This window comes from Rhinatrema bivittatum, chromosome 7 (assembly GCF_901001135.1).
Source record: "Rhinatrema bivittatum chromosome 7, aRhiBiv1.1, whole genome shotgun sequence".
Lineage (NCBI taxonomy): Eukaryota > Metazoa > Chordata > Amphibia > Gymnophiona > Rhinatrematidae > Rhinatrema > Rhinatrema bivittatum.
The window spans coordinates 37934465-37955300 of record NC_042621.1 but is presented as its reverse complement, the minus strand read 5'-3'; the positions used below and the strand labels follow the sequence as shown (position 1 = coordinate 37955300).

At 46.2% G+C, this 20836-nt stretch overlaps 1 protein-coding gene across 4 annotated transcripts in view; it reads right to left on the bottom strand.

The window, feature by feature from the left end:
• The window catches only part of DHX38 (DEAH-box helicase 38), a 450894-nt gene that overhangs the window by 276763 nt on the left and 153295 nt on the right, over window positions 1-20836 (bottom strand). For all 4 annotated transcript variants that reach the window (XM_029608272.1, XM_029608271.1, XM_029608270.1 and 1 more), the window contains 4 exons: window positions 2198-2363; window positions 1924-2042; window positions 1657-1733; window positions 19-174 (listed from right to left, as the gene is read on the bottom strand). In XM_029608272.1, coding sequence (XP_029464132.1) covers window positions 19-174; window positions 1657-1733; window positions 1924-2042; window positions 2198-2363 — 518 coding nt within the window. The remainder of the gene's footprint in view (window positions 1-18; window positions 175-1656; window positions 1734-1923; window positions 2043-2197; window positions 2364-20836) is intronic.

Here is a 20836-nt window from a genome sequence, read left to right as displayed (position 1 = left end):
TGCCCATTCCCATCATACCTCATTGATCTGCCTGCGCTGTGCAGAGATACGTTTTTGTGTCTGTTTCTGTAGATGCTGCTCTCGTTTTTTCACATAATCCTCAGAGGAATAAGCAAGTGGATTATGGAATTCATCATATCCCTCATCCATCATGTACCAGTCCCGGTCTGCTTGCTGGAGTGGAGCACAGGGAAAGAGAAAGAACACAATGAGCATAAACAGAAAACCTCAACATGGAACAGGAATGGACCAAAGAACCATGAGACAATGACACCAATACACAACTAGAAGAGGAAGTGACATTAAGGTAGCAATAATCAGTCTGGTCCTGGTCCTGCAAATCCCACATGTAATTTTAATCCGTGAGGTTTGCAGCAATAATGAAAGCAGGTTAGTGCATGCTTTCCCTGCAGGTAACTTTGTGTCTCAAAACACCGCACGTAAGTTTCATATATGGCTCCATCCTGTGGCTCTATCCGATCCCTGGCCACAGGAAACCATCCTCTGTCTGGAAGTATGTGTGTTGAAGCTTACTGCACCCATAGATAGGGTGGGAATAATAAAACTGCTTTTATTACTGCCCTTTCAAAGCCATTTCCACATGTAAAATGACCTGACTCAACATTCTGAGACAGTGAAATGTATGCACAGCAGCCACAATACATGTAATTTTACCACTTTCATACTTGTGAGGGCGTTCAGGGCAGGGAAGAAAATGGCACGTATAGAAGGGTTTTCCCAAAGCATGCAGCTATTCTGCCCCGGCTCGACAACCTGCACAGACAGATGCAAAGAACCAGGCACTTTACACCTGCTCATTTTCAAAGGCAAAGAATGCAGGTAAAATAGCCACAGGCTATTGAAACCTGCTCCCTAAATACAAACACAAAAACTGAAAAGCAAGAGAACATATCTTAAATACCATTTTTTCTGGCCCAATTGGGATCTGGCACCAGCAGCCTTCATTCACAGCTACCTGGGGATTTTTCCCCTATTTTAATAGACTCTTTTCATTGATCACTGCAGACAGAGCCATGCAGCAGAGATCCTTCTAGAACCCCATACCATGGGCTCTAAAATCCACTCACCAGTTCAGCCTGACCAATGTTCCCTCTAATTGTTTGTGGGCTATTTGCACAAAAAAGTTCTCATGTGCAACATAGCATACAAATGTGTGTGGATTCTTTGAAACACCACATACATCACTACATCAGTACCATTACATGCCTTCAATTACTCACAGCATACATCACATCAATACACTGTCACATGCTATACAAATCACTGCACCAGTCCCGTCATGCACCACAAAGCATTGCACAAGTACCCTGTCACTTGTCTTCCAATATATACAACATACATTCCTGTGCTGGTATGCTGTCACATGCCACATATATAACTTCATCATTACTCTATCACAAATCTTCCTTTACACACTAAGAAGATCACCATCCTGGTATACTGTCACACACCTCCCATTAAGCACCTTATGTATCACCACACCAGTCCACTGTCATACAATGCGCTGGTACACTGTATATGGCTCCTCTAAGCCTGCCCCCTTACTTCTATAATTCTCTAAAAATAATTAAAGGATTAAAGTGTCCTCAGCTGTCACATGAACTGCTGAAATGAATTAACATGAGAAATACTAACCCTCTGATCATCCTCCCACTGCTGCCGTTCTTCTTCTGTCTCAAATGCAATGCCATCCACCTCATTCTCTCGCTTACCTATAAGAAACGAGAAAAAAGATATCTGTTTTAGCTCCAGCATCGTCTTCACTCCCACTTCTACTTCTGCCTAGCACTTACTCCCAAAGTCCTTCTAAGTCTACTCAGAAAACACATGGTCATGCCAGATTACAGAAGCAAGTCATAGACCTCAAATTCACAGTGCACAACAGTGTCCGTTCTAGTTTACCTTTCCCTTTAGACAGTCGGGGTGTGGAGCCCAGATGTCTGCGGTCATCAGCCCATTCGTTATACTTGTACGATGGCGTTGGTAGTGGAGTGTCATCCGTGTATCGGCTCTTTCCTGACCTACAAAATATGAAGATCAGTTCAAAAGCTCTTCCCCACAGCCAGATATAGAGGGACAGATATTCTCACCACCAGTCTCGAGCCTTCCCCCATAGCTATTTCACTGACAAGGAAAACTAGAAATCTCCAAACTACGTCCTACCAGCCATCCTCACCTAATGCTGTCCTGTCTTTCACTGTCTCTGACTGTGTTGCTCCTGTTACTGCGTTCAGAGTCTTGTTGAGATGGCGTGGGTGAAGGTGACTCCCACTGAGATCGCCGAGAGCTACTATATCCACTGTCATCCTCCTCCCAGCTAGAACGAGATGGAGTAGCTGCATCTGAGGTAAAAGTAAACAAGGCAGGATTATTGGCAGAAACAAAGGAAAGAGGTTGGTGACACCTTCAGACCAACCAATTTATTGAAGCACATGCTTTCAAGGACAAAAGGCCACTTTGTCAGATGCAATTAAACAGACAGTCTTTAATGCCAGCTAGTGTCATGTGGCACCTCCCAGTCAGCACTAGACCATATGAAACCACATCTCTTCATACCCATATTTCGGCTAATTTACTTCCACAAGCAAAGTTAAAATTCAGTTCTGCCTAGCTCACAATTGTTGCATGATCAGTGCAATTAGCTGGAGACTAATAAAAGTAATTGTGAACTAGCAGGAGGAACAGAGAATATAGATACAGGAAGAGGAAAAAAAAAAGGCAAACCACACTAAGAAGTTACAAAATATAAAACCAGCACAACACAAAAAATTGTAAAGCATCATAGAAAAAGAGTAAGGAGAAATGATGACTTACCTGTTAAATTTCCTTTCCTACATATGGGTTTAGACCCATCACCCAGCAGCTAGAAACAGAGTTCTTTTAATGACATTATTAGCATGAATGAATGCTATGCATGGAACCAGTATAGTATTAGTCAGTGTACTACTGCTAAAGCTTCAAAATATACTAGAACAATAACATTGGAGAAATTACTTACCTGATAATTTCGTTTTCCTTAGTGTAGACAGATGGACTCAGGACCAATGGGTACTGTGCTCTCCTGATAGCAGATGGGAGATGGAGTCAGATTTCAAAGCTGAAGTCAACCTACATATACCCGTGCAGCATGCTTAGCTCTTCAGTATTCTCTTCGAAAAGCCAGTGTGGATATATGTTGCTTAATACTTGATTACACTTGACCTGGTTCAATTGATTATATATATATATATATATATATATATATATATTTAAACATTGGACTGGAGACCACCAGTGCACTCAAACAATAAACGCCGACACCTGGGCAACTGTGGGTGTCTTGAACTAGGGGTAGGCCGTGGCTTACCCGAAATGCTCAGTCTCGAGATTTGATATCCAAGGTTCTTGATTTCTGGAGCAGCCGTGGGCGGGATGCTGAGTCCATCTGTCTACACTAAGGAAAACGAAATTATCAGGTAAGTAATTTCTCCATTTCCTAGCGTGTAGCCAGATCGACTCAGGACCAATGGGATGCACAAAAGCTACTACCCCTACCGGGTGGGAGGCTGCCCGTGGCCCACTTAGTGCTGCCCTTGCGAAGGCTGTATCCTCCCTGGCCTGAACATCCAAGCGGTAAAACCTGGAGAAGGTGTGTAGGGAGGACCATGTCACCGCCTGACAGATCTCGGCTGGCGACAGCAGCTTGGTTTCAGCCCAGAAGACTGCCTGGGCCCTTGTAGAATGTGCCTTGACCTGTAGAGGTAATGGTTTTCCCGCCTCTATGTAGCCAGCATTAATTACTTCTTTGATCCAGCAGGCTATGGTGGCCCGCGATGCCGCTTCCCCTTGTTTCTTCCCACTATGAAGAACGAACAGGTGGTCAGTTCTGCGCAAGGATTCCGATCTCTTCAGTTATCGGACTAGGATTCTGCCAACATTCAGGTACGGGAGGAGGCATGAGTCTTCCGAATCCCTGTGCTCATCTGGTGATGGTAAGGATATGGTCTGGTTCATACGGAACTGGGAAACCACTTTGAAAGGAAGGATGGTACCGTACGTAGCTGTATGGTGCCCGAGGTGAACCTGAGGAACGGTTCCAGACAGGATAATGCTTGAAGTTCTGAGATGTGCCTGGCTAAGCATACTGCGATCAAGAACACTGTCTTTAAGGTCAAGAGACGTAGAGACAGTGCGCTTGTTGGTCTGAAGGACTCCCTTGCTAGGAAGTCTAGAACTAGGTTGAGGTTCCATAGAGGAACTGGCCACTTTAGTACTGGTAGGAGTTGTTTGACTCCTTTCAGGAAGCGGGACACATCAGGATGAGTTGATAGTCTGATGCCGTCCACTTCGGACCTGAGTAAGGCCAGTGCTGCGACTTGAACCTTGAGGGACAACCCCTTCTGCATACCATCCTGTAAGAATTCTAGAATCGTGGGAATCTCGGCTGTCCTCGGGAGGAGACCGCTGTCTTCACACCAAGCTTCGAATAATCTCCAGATGCGTATGGAAGACAGAGATGTGGAGAACTTGCATGCCCAAAGCAGGGTGTCAATCATGGCTTTTAAGTAGCCGTGCTTCTTTAGGCTAGTCCTCTCAAGGGCCATACCATAAGAGAGAATCAAATTGGGTCTTTTTGGGAGATCGGTCCCTGATGAAGGCCCCTGGATGGCGGTAGACATAAAGGATTCCCCACAGATAGTCTTCGCATGTCCGCGTACAATGGTCTTCTTGGCCAATCCAGGGTGTCTAGTAGTACTAGTCCCCTGTGGTGTGGTTGACCCTGCCCAATAGTGGCCAGGGTGGGAAGGTGTACAGGAGGCGTTCCTCTGGCCAGTTCTGGACAAGAGCGTCGATTCCCTGAGATTGTAGTTCTCGTCTGCGGCTGAAGAATCTGGGGACCCGGGCATTGCGACGTTGCTAGTAGGTCCATGGCTGGGAGACCCCATCGATTTACTATCAGCTGGAAGGCTGTGTCCGCCAGCGACCATTCCCCCAGGTCTAGGCTTTCTCTGCTGAGGTAGTCCGCAGAGATGCTTCCTGTTCCACATGCAGGTCCCCAGAGGCAGGCAGAGCTCCAGAGTTTCAATGCGTGGATGAGACGATGGTGCAGGGAAGAGGGATTCAGCTTTGTAAGGAACTGGGGAAACTTTTGGGGAAAGGGGAGACTTTTTCAAAAGGACAGGCTCCACCTTAACCAGAGTGGAAGCAAGCTGCTGGCACTAACTTTAAAAAAGGAGATAGAGCAGCTTTTAAACTAGAACAAGGGGGAAAGCCGACAGTCACTCTGCAGTGCATGGTTCGGAGAAATATATCCTTGAAAGATACTAATGAAACAGGAGAGTTAGGGCATCCCAACAAAGAGGTTCCATCAAAAGCAAACATAGTTCATATGCCTATATGTAAAAAATCACCAAAGCTAATGATTTCCAAATTATACCAAACAACTGAAAAGCAGGTTGTTAAAACAAGCAAAAACCACACTTTGAAATGTGTGTATGCCAATGCCAGAAGTCTAAGAAGTAAGATGGGAGAGTTAGAGTGTATAGCAGCAAATGATGAGATTCACATAATTGGCATCACAGAGACTTGGTGGAAGGAGGATAACCAATGGGCAGTGCTATATCAGGGTACAAATTATATCGCAATGATAGGGAGAATCAACTTGGTGGGGGTGTGGCACTTTATGTCCGGGAGGGTATAGAGTCCAACAGGATAAAGATCATACAAGAGAGTAAATGCTCAGTAGAATCTATATGGATAGAAATCCCATGTGTGTTGGGTAAGAGTATAGTGATAGGAGTATACTACCGTCCACCTGGACAAAATGGACAGACAGATGATGAAATGCTAAGAGAAATCAGGGAAGCAAACCAATTTGGCAGTGCAATAATAATGGGAGATTTCAATTACCCCAATATTGACTGGGTAAATGTAACATCAGGACTTGCTAGAGACATAAAGTTCCTGGATGTAATAAATGATTGCTTCATGGAGCAATTGGTTCAGGAACCAACAAGAGAGGGAGCTATTTTAGATTTAATTCTTAGAGGAACGCAAGATTTGGTGAAAGAAGTAATGGTGGTGGGGCCACTTGGCAACAGTGATCATAACATGATCAAATTTAAACTAATAACTGGAAGGGGGACAATAAGTAAATCTGCAGCTCTAACACTAAATTTTAAAAAGGGAAACTTTGATAAAATGAGGAAAATAGTTAGAAAAAAACTGAAAGGTGCAGCTGCAAAGGTTAAAAGTGTTCAACAGGCTTGGACATTGTTTAAAAATACAATCCTAGAGGCACAGTCCATATCTTTCCGCGCATTAAGAAAGGTGGAAGGAAGGCAAAACGATTACCGTCATGGTTAAAAGGTGAGGTGAAAGAGGCTATTTTAGCAAAAAAAACATCCTTCAAAAATTGGAAGAAGGATCCATCTGAAGAAAATAGGATAAAACATAAGCATTTTCAAGCTAAGTGTAAAACATTGATAAGACAGGCGAAGAGAGAATTTGAAATGAAGTTGGCTATAGAGGCAAAACTCATAATAAAAACTTTTTTAAATATATCCAAAGCAAGAAACCTGTGAGGGAGTCAGTTGGACCTTTAGATGACAGAGGTGTTAAAGGGGCTCTTAGGGAAGATAAGGCCATTGCAGAAAGACTAAATGAATTCTTTGCCTCCGTGTTTACTAATGAGGATGTTGGGTAAATACCAGTTCCAGAGATGGTTTTCAGAGGTGATGAGTCAGACGAACTGAACGAAATCACTGTGAACCTGGAAGATGTAGTAGGCCAGATTGACAAACTAAAGAGTAGCAAATCACCTGGATCGGATGGTATGCATCCTAGGGTTCTGAAGGAACTAAAAAATGAAATTTCTGATCTATTAGTTAAAATTTGTAACCTATCATTAAAATCATCCAATGTACCTGAAGACTGGAGGGTGGCCAATGTAAGCCCAATATTTAAAAAGGGCTCCAGGGGCGATCCAGGTAACTATAGACCAGTGAGCCTGACTTCAGTGCCGGGAAAAATAGTGGAAACTATTCTCAAGATCAAAATCGTAGAGCATACAGAAAGACATGATTTAATGGGACACAGTCAACATGGATTTACCCAAGGGAAATCTTGCCTAACAAATCTGCTTCATTTTTTCGAAGGGGTTAATAAACATGTGGATAAAGGTGAACCGGTAGATGTAGTGTATTTGGATTTTCAGAAGGCGTTTGACAAAGTCCCTCATGAGAGGCTTCTACGAAAACTAAAAAGTCATGGGATAGGAGGCGATGTCCTTTCGTGGATTACAAACTGGTTGAAGGACAGGAAACAGAGTAGGATTAAATGGTCAATTTTCTCAGTGGAAAAGGGTAAACAGTGGAGTGCCTCAGGGATCTGTACTTGGACCGGTGCTGTGCTTTTCAATATATATATATAAATGATCTGGAAAGGAATACGACGAGTGAGGTTATCAAATTTGCGGATGATACAAAATTATTCAGAGTAGTTAAATCACAAGCAGACTGTGATACATTACAGGAAGACCTTGCAAGACTGGAAGATTGGGCATTCAAATGGCAGATGAAATTTAATGTGGACAAGTGCAAGGTGTTGCATATAGGGAAAAATAACCCTTGCTGTAGTTACACGATGTTAGGTTCCATATTAGGAGCTACCACCCAGGAAAAAGATCTAGGCATCATAGTGGATAATACTTTAAAATCGTCGGCTCAGTGTGCTGCAGCAGTCAAAAAAGCAAATAGAATGTTAGGAATTATTAGGAAGGGAATGGTTAATAGAACGGAAAATGTCTGTATCACTCCATGGTGAGACCGCACCTTGAATACTGTGTACAAATCTAGTCGCCGCATCTCAAAAAAGATATAGTTGCGATGGAGAAGGTACAGAGAAGGACAACCAAAATGATAAAGGGGATGGAACAGCTCCCCTATGAGGAAAGGCTGAAGAGGTTAGGGCTGTTCAGCTTGGAGAAGAGACGGCTGAGGGGGGATATGATAGAGGTCTTTAAGATCATGAGAGGTCTTGAACGAGTAGATGTGACTCGGTTATTTACACTTTCGAATAATAGAAGGACTAGGGGGCATTCCATGAAGTTAGCAAGTAACACATTTAAGACTAATCGGAGAAAATTATTTTTCACTCAACGCACAATAAAGCTCTGGAATTTGTTGCCAGAGGAGGTGGTTAATGCAGTTAGTGTAGCTGGGTTCAAAAAAGGTTTGGATAAGTTCTTGGAGGAGAAGTCCATTAATGGCTATTAATCAATTATACTTAGGGAATAGCCACTGCTATTAATTGCATCAGTAGCATGGGTTCTTCTTAGTGTTTGGGTAATTGCCAGGTTCTTGTGGCCTGGTTTTGGCCTCTGTTGGACACAGGATGCTGGGCTTGATGGACCCTTGGTCTGACCCAGCATGGCATGTTCTTATGTTCTTTCCTGTTATGTGGGAGGCCAAAATTGTATATTTATTTCCGCCCACTCCATGAGGGGGTCTATTTCTAGAGATACCTGCTGGCTCTTGGTTCCTCCCTGTCAGTTGATGTAGGCAATGGTCGTTGCATTGTCTGACATGACTGATGGACTCACCTCGGAGTCTGTGGCTGAATCGTAGGCAGGCTAGTCTGACTGCTCGAGCTTCCAGGCAGTTTATGTTCCATCCCGCCTCTTCCTTGTTCCATTGTCCCTGGGCCGTCAGTCCCTGACAGTAGGCTCCACACCCTCGCAGGCTTGCATCCGTGGTGAGCAAGATCCACTGCGGTGTGGATAGGTTTATGCCTCTGCTTAGGTGTTTTTCCTGTAGCCACCATTGAAGCTGCTCCCGAACCTCTGTCAGTAGGCGAATTGAGCAGTTCTGGGACACTGGATTCCATTGTGACAGCTGTATATAACTGCTTATGCTGAAAAACTAAAAGAGACTGAACTGTTGGACTTTGCACGCTGTGCATGATAAAGAATGGCACAAGCAGGAACAAGGAGAGCTCCATGTACACACATTAACCTGAGCTGAAACTAACAACGTGTGATTGGAGGAATGTTGAAACCAGCCAAGGCGTGGAGAGTGAAGAACAAAGTGAAAAACAAAGAGGATGTAAAGATAAAATGCATATAAGTAAAGTAGATAGAATTGAGTAGTTTGGGACTTCCCCTGTTTGCTGGCGAAGCCCGCTACTCCCAAGAAACTCTGTATTACTTGCCTTTCTTGCTATAACAACATTTTTGTTTCACAAATATCTTTGAGTCGGTATTAAGCGCATACCCGAACATTTTGATGCCCCCGACGTGATCACGAAATACGGGTAAGATAGCACTTACCAGACCGCCGTGATAGGGGTAAGTAATAGTGTTATATATGCTACGTATATTTCTGGTTTGTGTTTAGCTATCTTGATTTGTATTTTAATTTTCTTTTGCCTGATGCCGTGTTTATTTTCTTGTTTTGCTGTTATTATGAAACGATTTAAGAAAGATAGGGGAAGTTGATTTAATTATTTATTTTTGTATACCGACATTCACTCAGGGTATCACATTGGTTTACATGATATATTGTAATATACTGTTAAATAGGCATTAATCTGTTACATGATCATTGTATATACATGCATAAAACATAGTGGTGGATTAATGTATGTTCATAGATAGTAACAAAATAGTTACAGAAAGTAGGGCTGGATAAACAAGCTCCATTGGTGTATCATTTATATACAGGCAGCGTAGAGAAAAACTAGGCTTTTGGCAGTGTAGATTCGTTTGGATGGTCCGTTGTTGTTTTTTTTTTTTTTTTTTAGAGTGGTGAGGAGGGTGGGCTAGGGTTAGATTTTGAGGGAGGAATGGTGCAAGCATTGAATGGTGCAGATGTCGCGGTATTAGATGTCGGCTGGGTATGCTTTTTTGAAAAGCCATGTTTTTAGTGATTTCTTGAAGTTCTGTGGTGAGGGATCTGTTCTGAGAGGTTCAAGTAGTTTGTTCCATAATGTTGGATTGGCTATTGAGATAGCAAATGTTGCTTACCTGATGTAACAGGTGTTCTCACAGGACAGCAGGATGTTAGTCCTCACAAATGGGTGACATCGAGGATGGAGCCCCACCACGGAAAACTTCTGTCAAAGTTTAAACAGAACTTTGACTGGCCCCTAACTGGGCATGCCCAGCAAGGCACTGACCCTGCAGCCAGCAGGGGTCTCCCTTCAGTCTGATTTTCAAAGCTACAGGCAGTGCCTAAAAAGTAAAAACAAAACAAACCCAACACCGCGGGGTGGCGGGCGGGTTTCGTGAGGACTAACATCCTGCTGTCCTGTGAGAACACCTGTTACATCAGGTAAGCAACATTTGCTTTCTCACAGGACAAGCAGGATGGTTGTCCTCACAAATGGGTGAGTACCGAGCTGAGGATGTCCTGACTTGCCCCAAATGCACCCAACGACGTGCAACAGGCACAACAACTGGGGTGGAATTTGGTAAGGGCATCCGCACCCTACCGGGAAGGTGGAAGGGTGTTGGTACATCATGTTGGAAAAAGGTTACGCAAGACAGATTGGCCGAAGATGGAGTCCTGTCTTCCAGCTTTGTCCAAACAATAGTGGGCTGCAAAGGTATGGAGAGAACTCCAGGTTGCAGCTTTACAGATGTCAGGAAGCGGCACCGATCGAAGGTGTGCCACCGAAGTCGCCATGGCCCTCACAGAGTGTGCTTTTACACGGTCTTGAAAAGGAATGCCAGCTTGCTGATAGCAAAAAGAAATGCAGTCCGCCAACCAGGAGGAAAGAGCCTGCTTACCCACAGGTTGTCCTAACTTGTTAGGATGGAAAGAGACAAACAATTGAGTGCTCTTCCTGTGAGGAACTGTACGGTCTAGATAAAAAGCTAGAGCTCGTTTACAGTCAAGGGTATGCAGAGTCTGTTCCCCGGAGTTGGAGTGGGGCCTGGGAAAAAAGATAGGTAGTATGATGGATTGATTAATATGAAACTCCGAAACTACCTTAGGTAAGAATTTAGGGTGAGTGCGGAGTACCGCCCGGTCCTGCAGGAGTTTAGTGTTAGGCGGATAGGTAACTAGGGCCTGTAATTCACTAACTCTGCGAGCTGAAGTGATAGCCAAAAGGAATAACACTTTCCATGTGAGATATTTTAGGTCACAGGAGTGCAGAGGTTCGAAAGGTGGTTTCATAAGGCGACCAAGAACCAGATTAAGGTCCCAAGATGGGGCCGGAGGACGTAAAGGTGGCTTCAGATGGAGCAAGCCTTTAAGAAAGCGTGTTACCAGGGGTTGTACTGAAATAGGGACACCCTCTATACCTTTATGGAAAGCGGCTACTGCACTGACATGCATCCTAATGGAAGAGGTTTTAAGACCTGATTCCGATAGATGCCATAAATAGTCCAAGAACTTAGAGATAGGACAGGAAAGGGGATCAAGGGACTGAGAAGTGCACCATGATGTGTACCTTTTCCATTTATACGAATAGGATCTTCTGGTGGAGGGCTTTCGTGAAGCTATCAGGACATGAGAAACCGAATCCGAAAGGTTAAAAGGCTGAAGGACTAACCTTTCAACATCCATGCCGTCAGGGACAAGGCTTGGAGGTTGGGATGGAGGAGGCATCCGTCGTTCTGAGTGAGCAGATGCGGATCCGTTCCCAGAGGGATGTGCCTGCGGATGGAGAGATCCTGGAGTATGGGAAACCACACCTGGCGTGGCCAGTGGGGTGCTATCAGGATCATGGTTCCTCCGTCCTGGCGAAGCTTCACGAGAGTCCTTGACAGAAGAGGAAGTGGAGGGAATGCATAGAGCAGACCTGTCGTCCACTTGAGGGAGAAGGCATCCCTCGGCCGAGAGTGCTGGCTTCGAATGAGAGAGCAGTAATTGTCCACTTTGTGGTTCTGAGGGGACGCAAAGAGGTCTATGCGGGGAGAACCCCACTTGTGAAACAGAGAGGTCGCTACGAGAGGATCGAGTGACCACTCGTGCGGTTGGAAGACACGGCTCAGCTTGTCTGCCAATACATTGTCCACTCCCGGCAGGTAAGTGGCCCTGAGGTACATGGAGTGGGAGAGGGCTTCTGCCCAAATCTGCGCAGCTTCTTGACACAGAAGGAAGGAGCCTGTGCCTCCCTGCTTGTTTATGTACCACATGGCCACTTGGTTGTCTGTCTGGATTAAGATTATCTGATTCGATAGATGATCTTTGAACGTTCTGAGCGCGTAGCGGATTGCTCGAAGTTCCAAAAAATTTATCTGGTGTTCGGCTTCCTTTGGTGACCATAACCCTTGGGTTTGGAAATCGTCCACATGGGCCCCCCAACCGATGTGGGAAGCGTCGGTGGTTAGGATTACTTGTGGATCTGGTAGGAGAAAAGGTAAGCCCTGAAGGAGATTGACTTGAGTCGTCCACCAGGTTAAAGACAGGCGAAGCGCTTATGTAACTGTGACTATGGAGGACAGACGCTGAGAAGCTTGAGTCCATTGGTGTCGCAGAGTCCATTGTGTTACTCTCATGGCTAGTCGGGTCATGGGAGTGACTTGAACCGAGGATGCCATGTGTCCTAGGAGAATGAGGAATTGGCGAGCCGTGGCAGTGTCTTGAGACTGGAGCTGGCGAGCTAGGGACATGAGTTTGGACCCGCTGAAGCGGAAGGTAGGCCTTTGCCTGTAAGGTGTCCAAGTCTGCCCCAATGAAAGATAAGGTTTGAGATGGGACTAAGCAAGATTTCTCGTAATTGACAAGAAACCCTAAGGAGAGTAGTGTGTTGATTGTCAATTTTAGGGAGGATTGAGCAATCTGAGGGGTGGAGGCCCTGATTAGCCAATCGTCCAGATAGGGGTAGACGTGGACACCTTCCTTCCTGAGGAATGCTGCTACCACTACGAGGCATTTGGTAAAGACTCGTGGAGCAGATACCAGACCGAAAGGTAGTACTCGGTATTGATAATGGTCGCGGCCTACCAGAAACCGCAGATACTTGCGATGGGATTGTGTTATCGCAATGTGGGTATAAGCATCCTTTAGGTCGAGAGAGCACAGCCAATCCCCCTTTTGCAGCAGAGGGAGTAGCGCGCCCAGGGTTACCATCTTGAACTTCTCTTTTTGAAGGTACTTGTTGAGGGCCCGAAGGTCCAAAATGGGACGTAGCCCCCCTGACTTCTTTGGTATTAGAAAGTACCGGGAGTAGAATCCCTTTCCCCGTTGAGAGGGAGGGACGGGTTCTATAGCATTTGAATGCAAAAGAAGGGACACTTCCTGTTGTAATTGAGTCAAATGGCTGGATAGACTCCATGCTTGAAGAGGCGGGGATTCTGCCGGAAGAGTTATGAAGTTGAGGTGGTAACCCTGTGCGATAATGGCCAGCACCCACTGATCTGAGGTAATCTGTATCCAACGCTGTAAAAAGTGGTACAGACGACCTCCCACAGGGATGTCGGGAAGCGGGATGTGGCATGTGCTCCGTACCGGGAAGTCAAAGGCCCGCCGCAGGCCCAGGAGGTGGGGCTACAGCAGGTCTTTGTTTCCTAGGCTGACGTGGCTGAGGTCTGCTGGAGGATCGAGCCGGACGAGGCCTAGCCGACGGAGGATAGTAACGACGTGGCCGAAAGAAAGACTTTTTAGAGTCCTTCTTAGGCGGTGGTTTGGAGGATATCTCAGATGGAACAGACGAAAGTTGCTTCAACGTCTCGTGGTGATCCTTTAATTCTGCCACAATTTGTTGAATCTGTTCTCCAAACAGATTGTCCCCTAAGCAGGGTAAATCGGCTAGACGATCCTGGACCTCTGGGCGAAGGTTGGATGACTTTAACCAAGCCCAACGTCTGGCTGAGATGGCAGTAGCTGAGACTTTTGTGGAAGCATCGAAGATATCGTAGGCCGTTCTGATCTCGTGCTTCCCAGCCTCAAATCCTTTGTGAAGAAGGGCTTGAAGCTGTGGCTGGTATTGGTCCGGTAACGTGTCAGCGTAGTCCTGCATCTGTTTAAGGATGGCTCTGTTGTATTGAGTCATGTAAAGTTGATATGAAGCTTTGCGAGATATCAACATAGCCCCATGATACACTTTCCGTCCCACACTATCCAGGAATTTATTGTCCTTGACAGGGGGAGTGGAAGAGTGTGGTTTTAGGCGCTTGGCCTTCTTTTGCGCGGACTCAACTACAACAGAGCGATGATCCAGTTGAGGTTTCTGAAATCCTGGTGCTGACTGGACGAGGTATGTGGAGTCAGCTTTCTTATTAACTGGTGACACAGATGAAGGGGATTCCCAGTTTTTCTTTAAAAGATCCAGAAATACCTGGTGAATGGGGATGGAAGCGATGATTTTTGGAGCATCCAGAAATTGGAGCAGTTCCATCATTTGGTGCCTGTCATCGGTCTCAGATTGCAGCTGAAAAGGTACAATTTCTGACATCTCCTTTACAAAATTAATAAAGGAGAGATCCTCAGGAGGAGATCGTTTTCTACTCTCTGTAGGAGATGGTGGTGAAGGCAAATCTGTATCAGAAGATGTATCATCACCCCAGGTATCATAAGGATCATGTGGGGCTTGCAGCCCTGAAGGACCTGGTTGGGGATCCAAAGGCATCGATGGGATCGGTGCTGCAAGCGGAACTGGGAACGGCATCGGTGCCGGTCTTGGAATCGATGGAGCCGAGGGATAGATCGGTGGAGAGGTATGCGAAGGCACCGATGGGACTACCCCAGACGGGGGAATCAGAAACGGTGTTTCTCCTGCCGATGAGAATCCTGTCGGAGATGATGGTGTAGTCGGTGCTACTGGAATCACCGATGGAAGTGCAGTCATAAGTGCGTCCATGCGGCGTAGTAGCGGTGCTAGGGCGTCCAGCAAAGGCTCGGTGGTCGGTTCCCTCCTCGGTGGCGGAGTCGGTGCCGGGGTCGGTGCCGGAGGCGGTGCCGGAATCGAAGCCGGAGACGGTGCCGGTGGAGGCTGGAACCTTTGCATCGCTTTTTCGATGGCCTCCTGGACCAGCCGGTCCAGTTCTGCCCGGAGACCAGGGGTAACGATACCCGGCTCGACGGGAGAGGGAGGCTGAGGCAGAGCCGGAGGGACCACCGTAACCGGTGGGATCACGGCTCCCACACCCGGAGAGGGTGAGGGTTTCCTCGATGCCTGCGAACGAGACGTGGACGGTGCCAGGTCTGACCGAGGCTTTTTTGTCGGTGGCTCGGCCTGTGCAGAGGTCGATGGCTGTGGATCCTCGACGGGCCGAGACTTGTGCCGCCGATGGCGATGTTTATCCTTCCGATCTCCTCGCCCATCCGGGGAGGGGACAGGAGTCGACGGCCGAGAAGTCATCGGTGGTGGACGGTCACCGGAGGGTTGACTGTGATGGTGCAACTTCGACTGTGCCGGTTCCGATGACGTCGATGCTATCGATGGTGTTGGGGTGGGTGCATGGAAGAGGAGCCCCATCTTCTCCATCCTGGCTTTACGACCCTTAGGTGTCATTAGGGCACATTTAGTGCAAGTCAGGACATCATGCTCACTACCCAAACACAAAACACAGACCCTATGGGGGTCTGTGATTGACATAGTCCGGGTGCAATCCGGACAACGACGGAACCCCGTCGCCATGGCCTAGGGCCAAATTTAGCCGCGGGATCGGTAAGTGCCAACAGGCCTCGAGGGCCAAAATCGACGGCAGTCGATAAAAAACGGCAAAAAACTTACCGGATTCCGCGAAGGTGACAAAAATTTGTCGAAGGGAGACCCCTGAGGGGCAAATTTTCTTCGGAAAGAAAAAAACCGAATTCCTGTCAGGAACGTGGTAAGAGAGCTCCTTTCACCGCGTGGCAACTGCTGCGCGGAAAAAAGAAGACTGAAGGGAGACCCCTGCTGGCTGCAGGGTCAGTGCCTTGCTGGGCATGCCCAGTAGGGGCCAGTCAAAGTTCTGTTTAAACTTTGACAGAAGTTTTCCGTGGTGGGCTCCATCCTCGATGTCACCCATTTGTGAGGACAACCATCCTGCTTGTCCTGTGAGAATGCTCGTTCTCTGGTTGAGACGAGGTGGGACTTTTTGTTGGAGGGGATGGCGAGTAGTCCCGTGTTACTGGAGCGTAGGTGTCTTTGTGAGGTGTAGGGGTGGAGGGTGTCTTTTAGCCAGTCAATCTTTTCACTGTGGAGGGACTTGTGTATGAGAGTGAGGGTTTTGTATTGAATTCTGTGTGTGATGGGGAGCCAGTGGAGTTCATTTAGTATGGGGGTGATGTGTGTGGAGCGTTTGCTCTTGGTTAGGGATCTGGCTGCTGTGTTTTGGAATAGTTGGAGGGGCTTGATGGTGTTGTGTGGTAGTCCAAGGAGTATGGAGTTGCAGTAGTCAAGTTTGGAAAATATGAGTGCTTGTAGTACAATTCGATAGTCTTGAGTGAGTAGTAGCGGTTTGATTTTTTTGATGACTTGTAGTTTGTAGTATCCTTCCTTTATTATGGTGTTGATGTGGGTTTTAAGGTTTAGCTGTGCGTCAAGGGTGACTCCAAGGTTTCTTGCTGATGTGATGAGGTTGTTTGAGCTTGGTATGGATGGTCCGCTTTGGATGATCTGTTCTGGGGGTTTGTTGGAGATGTGTAATATTTCTGTTTTTGAGTGGTTGAGGGTGAGTGCTATTTTTTACGCACAATTAAACTCTGGAATTTGTTGCCAGAGGATGTGGTTAGTGCAGTTAGTATAGCTGTGTTTAAAAAAAGGATTGGATAAGTTCTTGGAGGAGAAGTCCATTACCTGCTATTAAGTTCACTTAGAGAATAGCCACTGCCATTAGCAATGGTAACATGGAATAGACTTGGTTTTTGGGTACTTGCCAGGTTCTTATGGCCTGGATTGGCCACTTTTGGAAACAGGATGCTGGGCTTGATGGACCCTTGGTCTGACCCAGTATGGCATTTTCTTATGTATTTGTGAGAGGTAGTTGTTCCATTTAGTGAGGGTATTGTATGTTGTCATTTGTAGGGATGAGAATCTGGACATCATTGGTGCAGAGGAAGTATTGGAGACCCAGGTTGGTGAGGAGTTTGCAGAGAGGGAGCATGTAGATGTTGAAGAGAGTGGAGGAGAGTGAGGATCCTTGAGGAACGCCATGTGCGAGTGGGTATAGTTTTGATTCTTTGTTGTTGTAGTTTACTTTGTAGGTTCTGTTCGAGAGGTATGAGATGAACCATTTGGATTGTGGTACCTACTAGTCCGATTTCTCTTAGTCTGGCGATGAGGGTATTGTGGTTGACAGTGTCTAAGGCGGCGGAGATGTCAAGGAGTATAAGAAGGTATGATTGTGTCTAGACCTCTGAGTGATATGTCATTGAGGGAGAGTAGGAGTGTTTCGGTGCTGAGTGTTTTTATGAATCCATGTTGGGATGGGTAGAGTATTTTGTGGTTTTCCAGGTGTTCAGAGAGTTGGTGGTTTACTGCTTTTTCAAGGATTTTCGAGATGAAGGAGAGGTTTGATATGGGTCTGTAGTTGGTGGGAGTGGTGGGGTGTGCATATTGATGTGAGTTGGGATGATTTCTATGTGCTTTTTTGAGTATAGGTTTGATATTAGCGCACTTTAGTGCATCTGGGAAGTATCCTTGTTCTAGTGATGATGATGATGTCGGCAATGGGTTTGGCTATGGTTTCTGGGATTAGTTTCATGATTTTGACAGGAATGGGGTCGAGGGGGTGTGAGGCTGGGTTGATTTGATTTTTTTTTTTTGATGGCTTTTATCTCAGTGGAGGTTCAAATGTATCCCAGGTGGGGACTGTGTTGTGTTGGTGGTTCCATGTTTCATTGGAGATTTGGGGGTTGTTATTTATTAGTTTAGCGGTTTTGTCCAGAAAGAATTGTGCAAGCGTGTCACACTTTATAGCGTTGTTTTCATTGTCGGTTGAGTTTTGGCTAGGTTGGGTTAGCTTTGTGATGAGGTTGAACAGTGCTCTTGGGTTGAATTGGTAGTTGTGTATTTTCTTCGTGTAGAACTCACGTTTGGCTTTGTTTATGTCCAGCAATAATACCTCCACATAGATTCCAACCCCCAATCCCCCATATTCAAACTATTGCTTGACACCATGACCGCCATTGGTTTCAAACAAATAGTAAACACACCAACCCAGAAATCCGGACACACTCTTGACCTCATATTCATCAACAACAAAACAGCATGCACTAACACCCCACTCACATCAACCAACATCCCATAGTCAGACCACAAACTTATCCAAACAACCCTTCAATTCATAACCAACAACACAGAAATCAACATTAACAAAAAATACATCACCTTTCACAAACCATGCCCCAGCGAAATCATCGTTAAAGCACTCCCCACGGCATTAAAAAACCTTAACCTCGGCACAGCAAACTCAGCCAGAAACTCATGGCTCAATATCAATACAGAAATCGCAAAATCTAACTGCCCTGTCATCACCAAAGAAGTCAAAACCGGAAACACCCACAAGGCACCTTGTGGGTGTTTCCCACAAGGTGTTTTCTGAACTAAAGAAAACAAAGCTACTACTCCGCCAAGCTGAAAAGAAATGGAGAAAACACTCCACTCCACCCCAACACAACTGGAGGTGCCCCTGACCCCGGCAGGTCAGCGCCGATCCCACGGGGCAGAAGGCGAGAGCTCAGCCGGGTAGGTGTTCTGGCCTTTAAAGGGCTCCGGGGCTCCTCCTAGACGTCCGGGTGACGTCGGGGCGATGGGCGGGACCTACCGCCTTTGGTGCGAGTTGCTGCTGGCTTCCTGCGCTCCCTTTTCTTTTGGCCACACAGCGGCCGGAGGTGCCCCTGACCCCGGCAGGTCAGCGCGGGGCAGAAGGCGAGAGTTCCATAAGCCAAATGAGATAAATGGATTAAGTGGGCAGAAGCGGATGCCTTCTTAGCCTGGCCAGCTGGAGGGTCATTCCAGACATCCCACTTAATGCAGATGTTACAATTTATACAGAATAGGTATAAAAATAAGGATAAGAGTTTAGCCAGTCATGTACAGGTACACAGCTGGTTTATTATGACCAAAACATATTTGGACAAGCAGAATAAGGTGCCTGTGGATGTTAAACTTGAGTCCAATGTGGAACATGAACTTAGTTTGATTTTAGAACCACGGAAGGACATCCTTCCGCCACAAACCATTATGGTTCTGCTGCCAGGTTCCGGGTTTCAGTCATTACCGCCCAATTCTATAGCTCCTGATCTGCCTATTACAGCAGTTGGATATAAATCTTTATATCCAGATGTTCCTCAAGTTGGCAAGGACAGAGTTATAGGCATTCCTTGTCCTGCTGAGTGCACTCCCCAACCCTTGAGTGTTTCCAGCGCTTGCGTAGAGGGAAGTGATGAACAGGCATGGTTTGATATTGCAGGACGAGTGAAATGTATACCTGTAGAACCAGTCTGTGGGTTGGACGAGCAGATTAAGGGGACTGATACATGGGCAGCCATGGGCTTGCAATCAGATAAAACAGTCATGTTTTTGTCAGGCAAATTTTCCCCAGTTGAGAAAGACATGACTTCATGTGAGCGAGGTATAGTGGCAGTGGCTGCTGCCAGGGAGAAAACACAACATCAGATTCCTTATGCAGATGTTTTACATATCTCTCACGATGTTGCCTTTTTAAAAAATTCTTCTCAGTTAATGTTGACAGCCCCGAGAACAGGAAAATAAGGCCTTTTTAGTATCTTCTAATACCAATGCGAAGTATTAGTTGTTCGAGAACTATGTGAATGTCCCACTGTACCGGTGGACGGAGGTATAATTCGCCTTTTAGAAACCTGGATAGTAAGGTATGATATGAAATGGACTCTCTCTGTAGAGGGGTATGGTAAGCAGCTATAGCACTTAGTGAACTCGTAGCAAGGACGCAGCAAGTTCTGTGTTGTACAGTAGATTGAGATAAGGAAGAAGCCGTTCAGATGGGCAAGACAATGGGTGCCCAGTGATGTACAGCAGGAAGTGCAGCGTGATCACCTTGTTTGAGAATTGAATCTGGTAGATAGTCTTTGAAAGAACAATAGTATGTCCTGAAGGTAGGAGAAATGTTCAAATGCTAGTAAGCGATCCTTTTAATCTCCATGGCCTGAGGTGTAGTGAGGAGTGAAGAGGATGTAGTAGTGTGCCTTCGCCATGGGTGAAAGGTTTAGAATGTCGCCCAGGGGAATCGGGTTGCGGATTGAGAGTCGAAGCAGGTAACTGTACCATGGGTGTCGCAGCCATGTTGGCGCAGCTAGGATCAAATCTGCTTGGTTCCCGATGCATCTCTGGATTGTGCGAGAGATGGGTGATATCAGGGGGGAAGCATAGAACAGGTCGTGCGACCAATCGATGGGAGAAGCGTCTGGAGCAAGTCTGAGAGGGCTTGGGTAAACTGAGCAAAAGTTCTCTAGTTTTTTGTTGTTCTGTGTTGGAAACAGATCAACTGTGGGAAGACCCTCCGTTGCCGAAAGATCCTGAGTTACTTCTGGATTTAACTCCTATTCGTGTGCACAAAAAAATCTGCTGAGCTTGCATGCTCTGGAGATGTGTATCCGTGGCAGGTAGGTTGCCTGTAGTGAAAGGGATCTTTGGTGAGGCCGGTTCAATATTTGTACTGCCTCCTTGCAGGGGTTCCATGAACCGGACCTTTCTGCTTTATTGATCTATAACATGGTCACTTGGTTTTCTGTGTGCACCATGATTAACTGTCTTTGTAAGGCACTTTGGAAGGCTCGAAGGGTGTTGATCCCTGCTCTGAGCTCCAGAAGGTTGATATGAAGTGTCTGTTAGTACGAGGTCCACAGACCTTGTGTTTGTAACGGTTCCAGATGAGTTCCTCAAACTTAAGGAGATGCACCTGTAGTTAGTATCACCT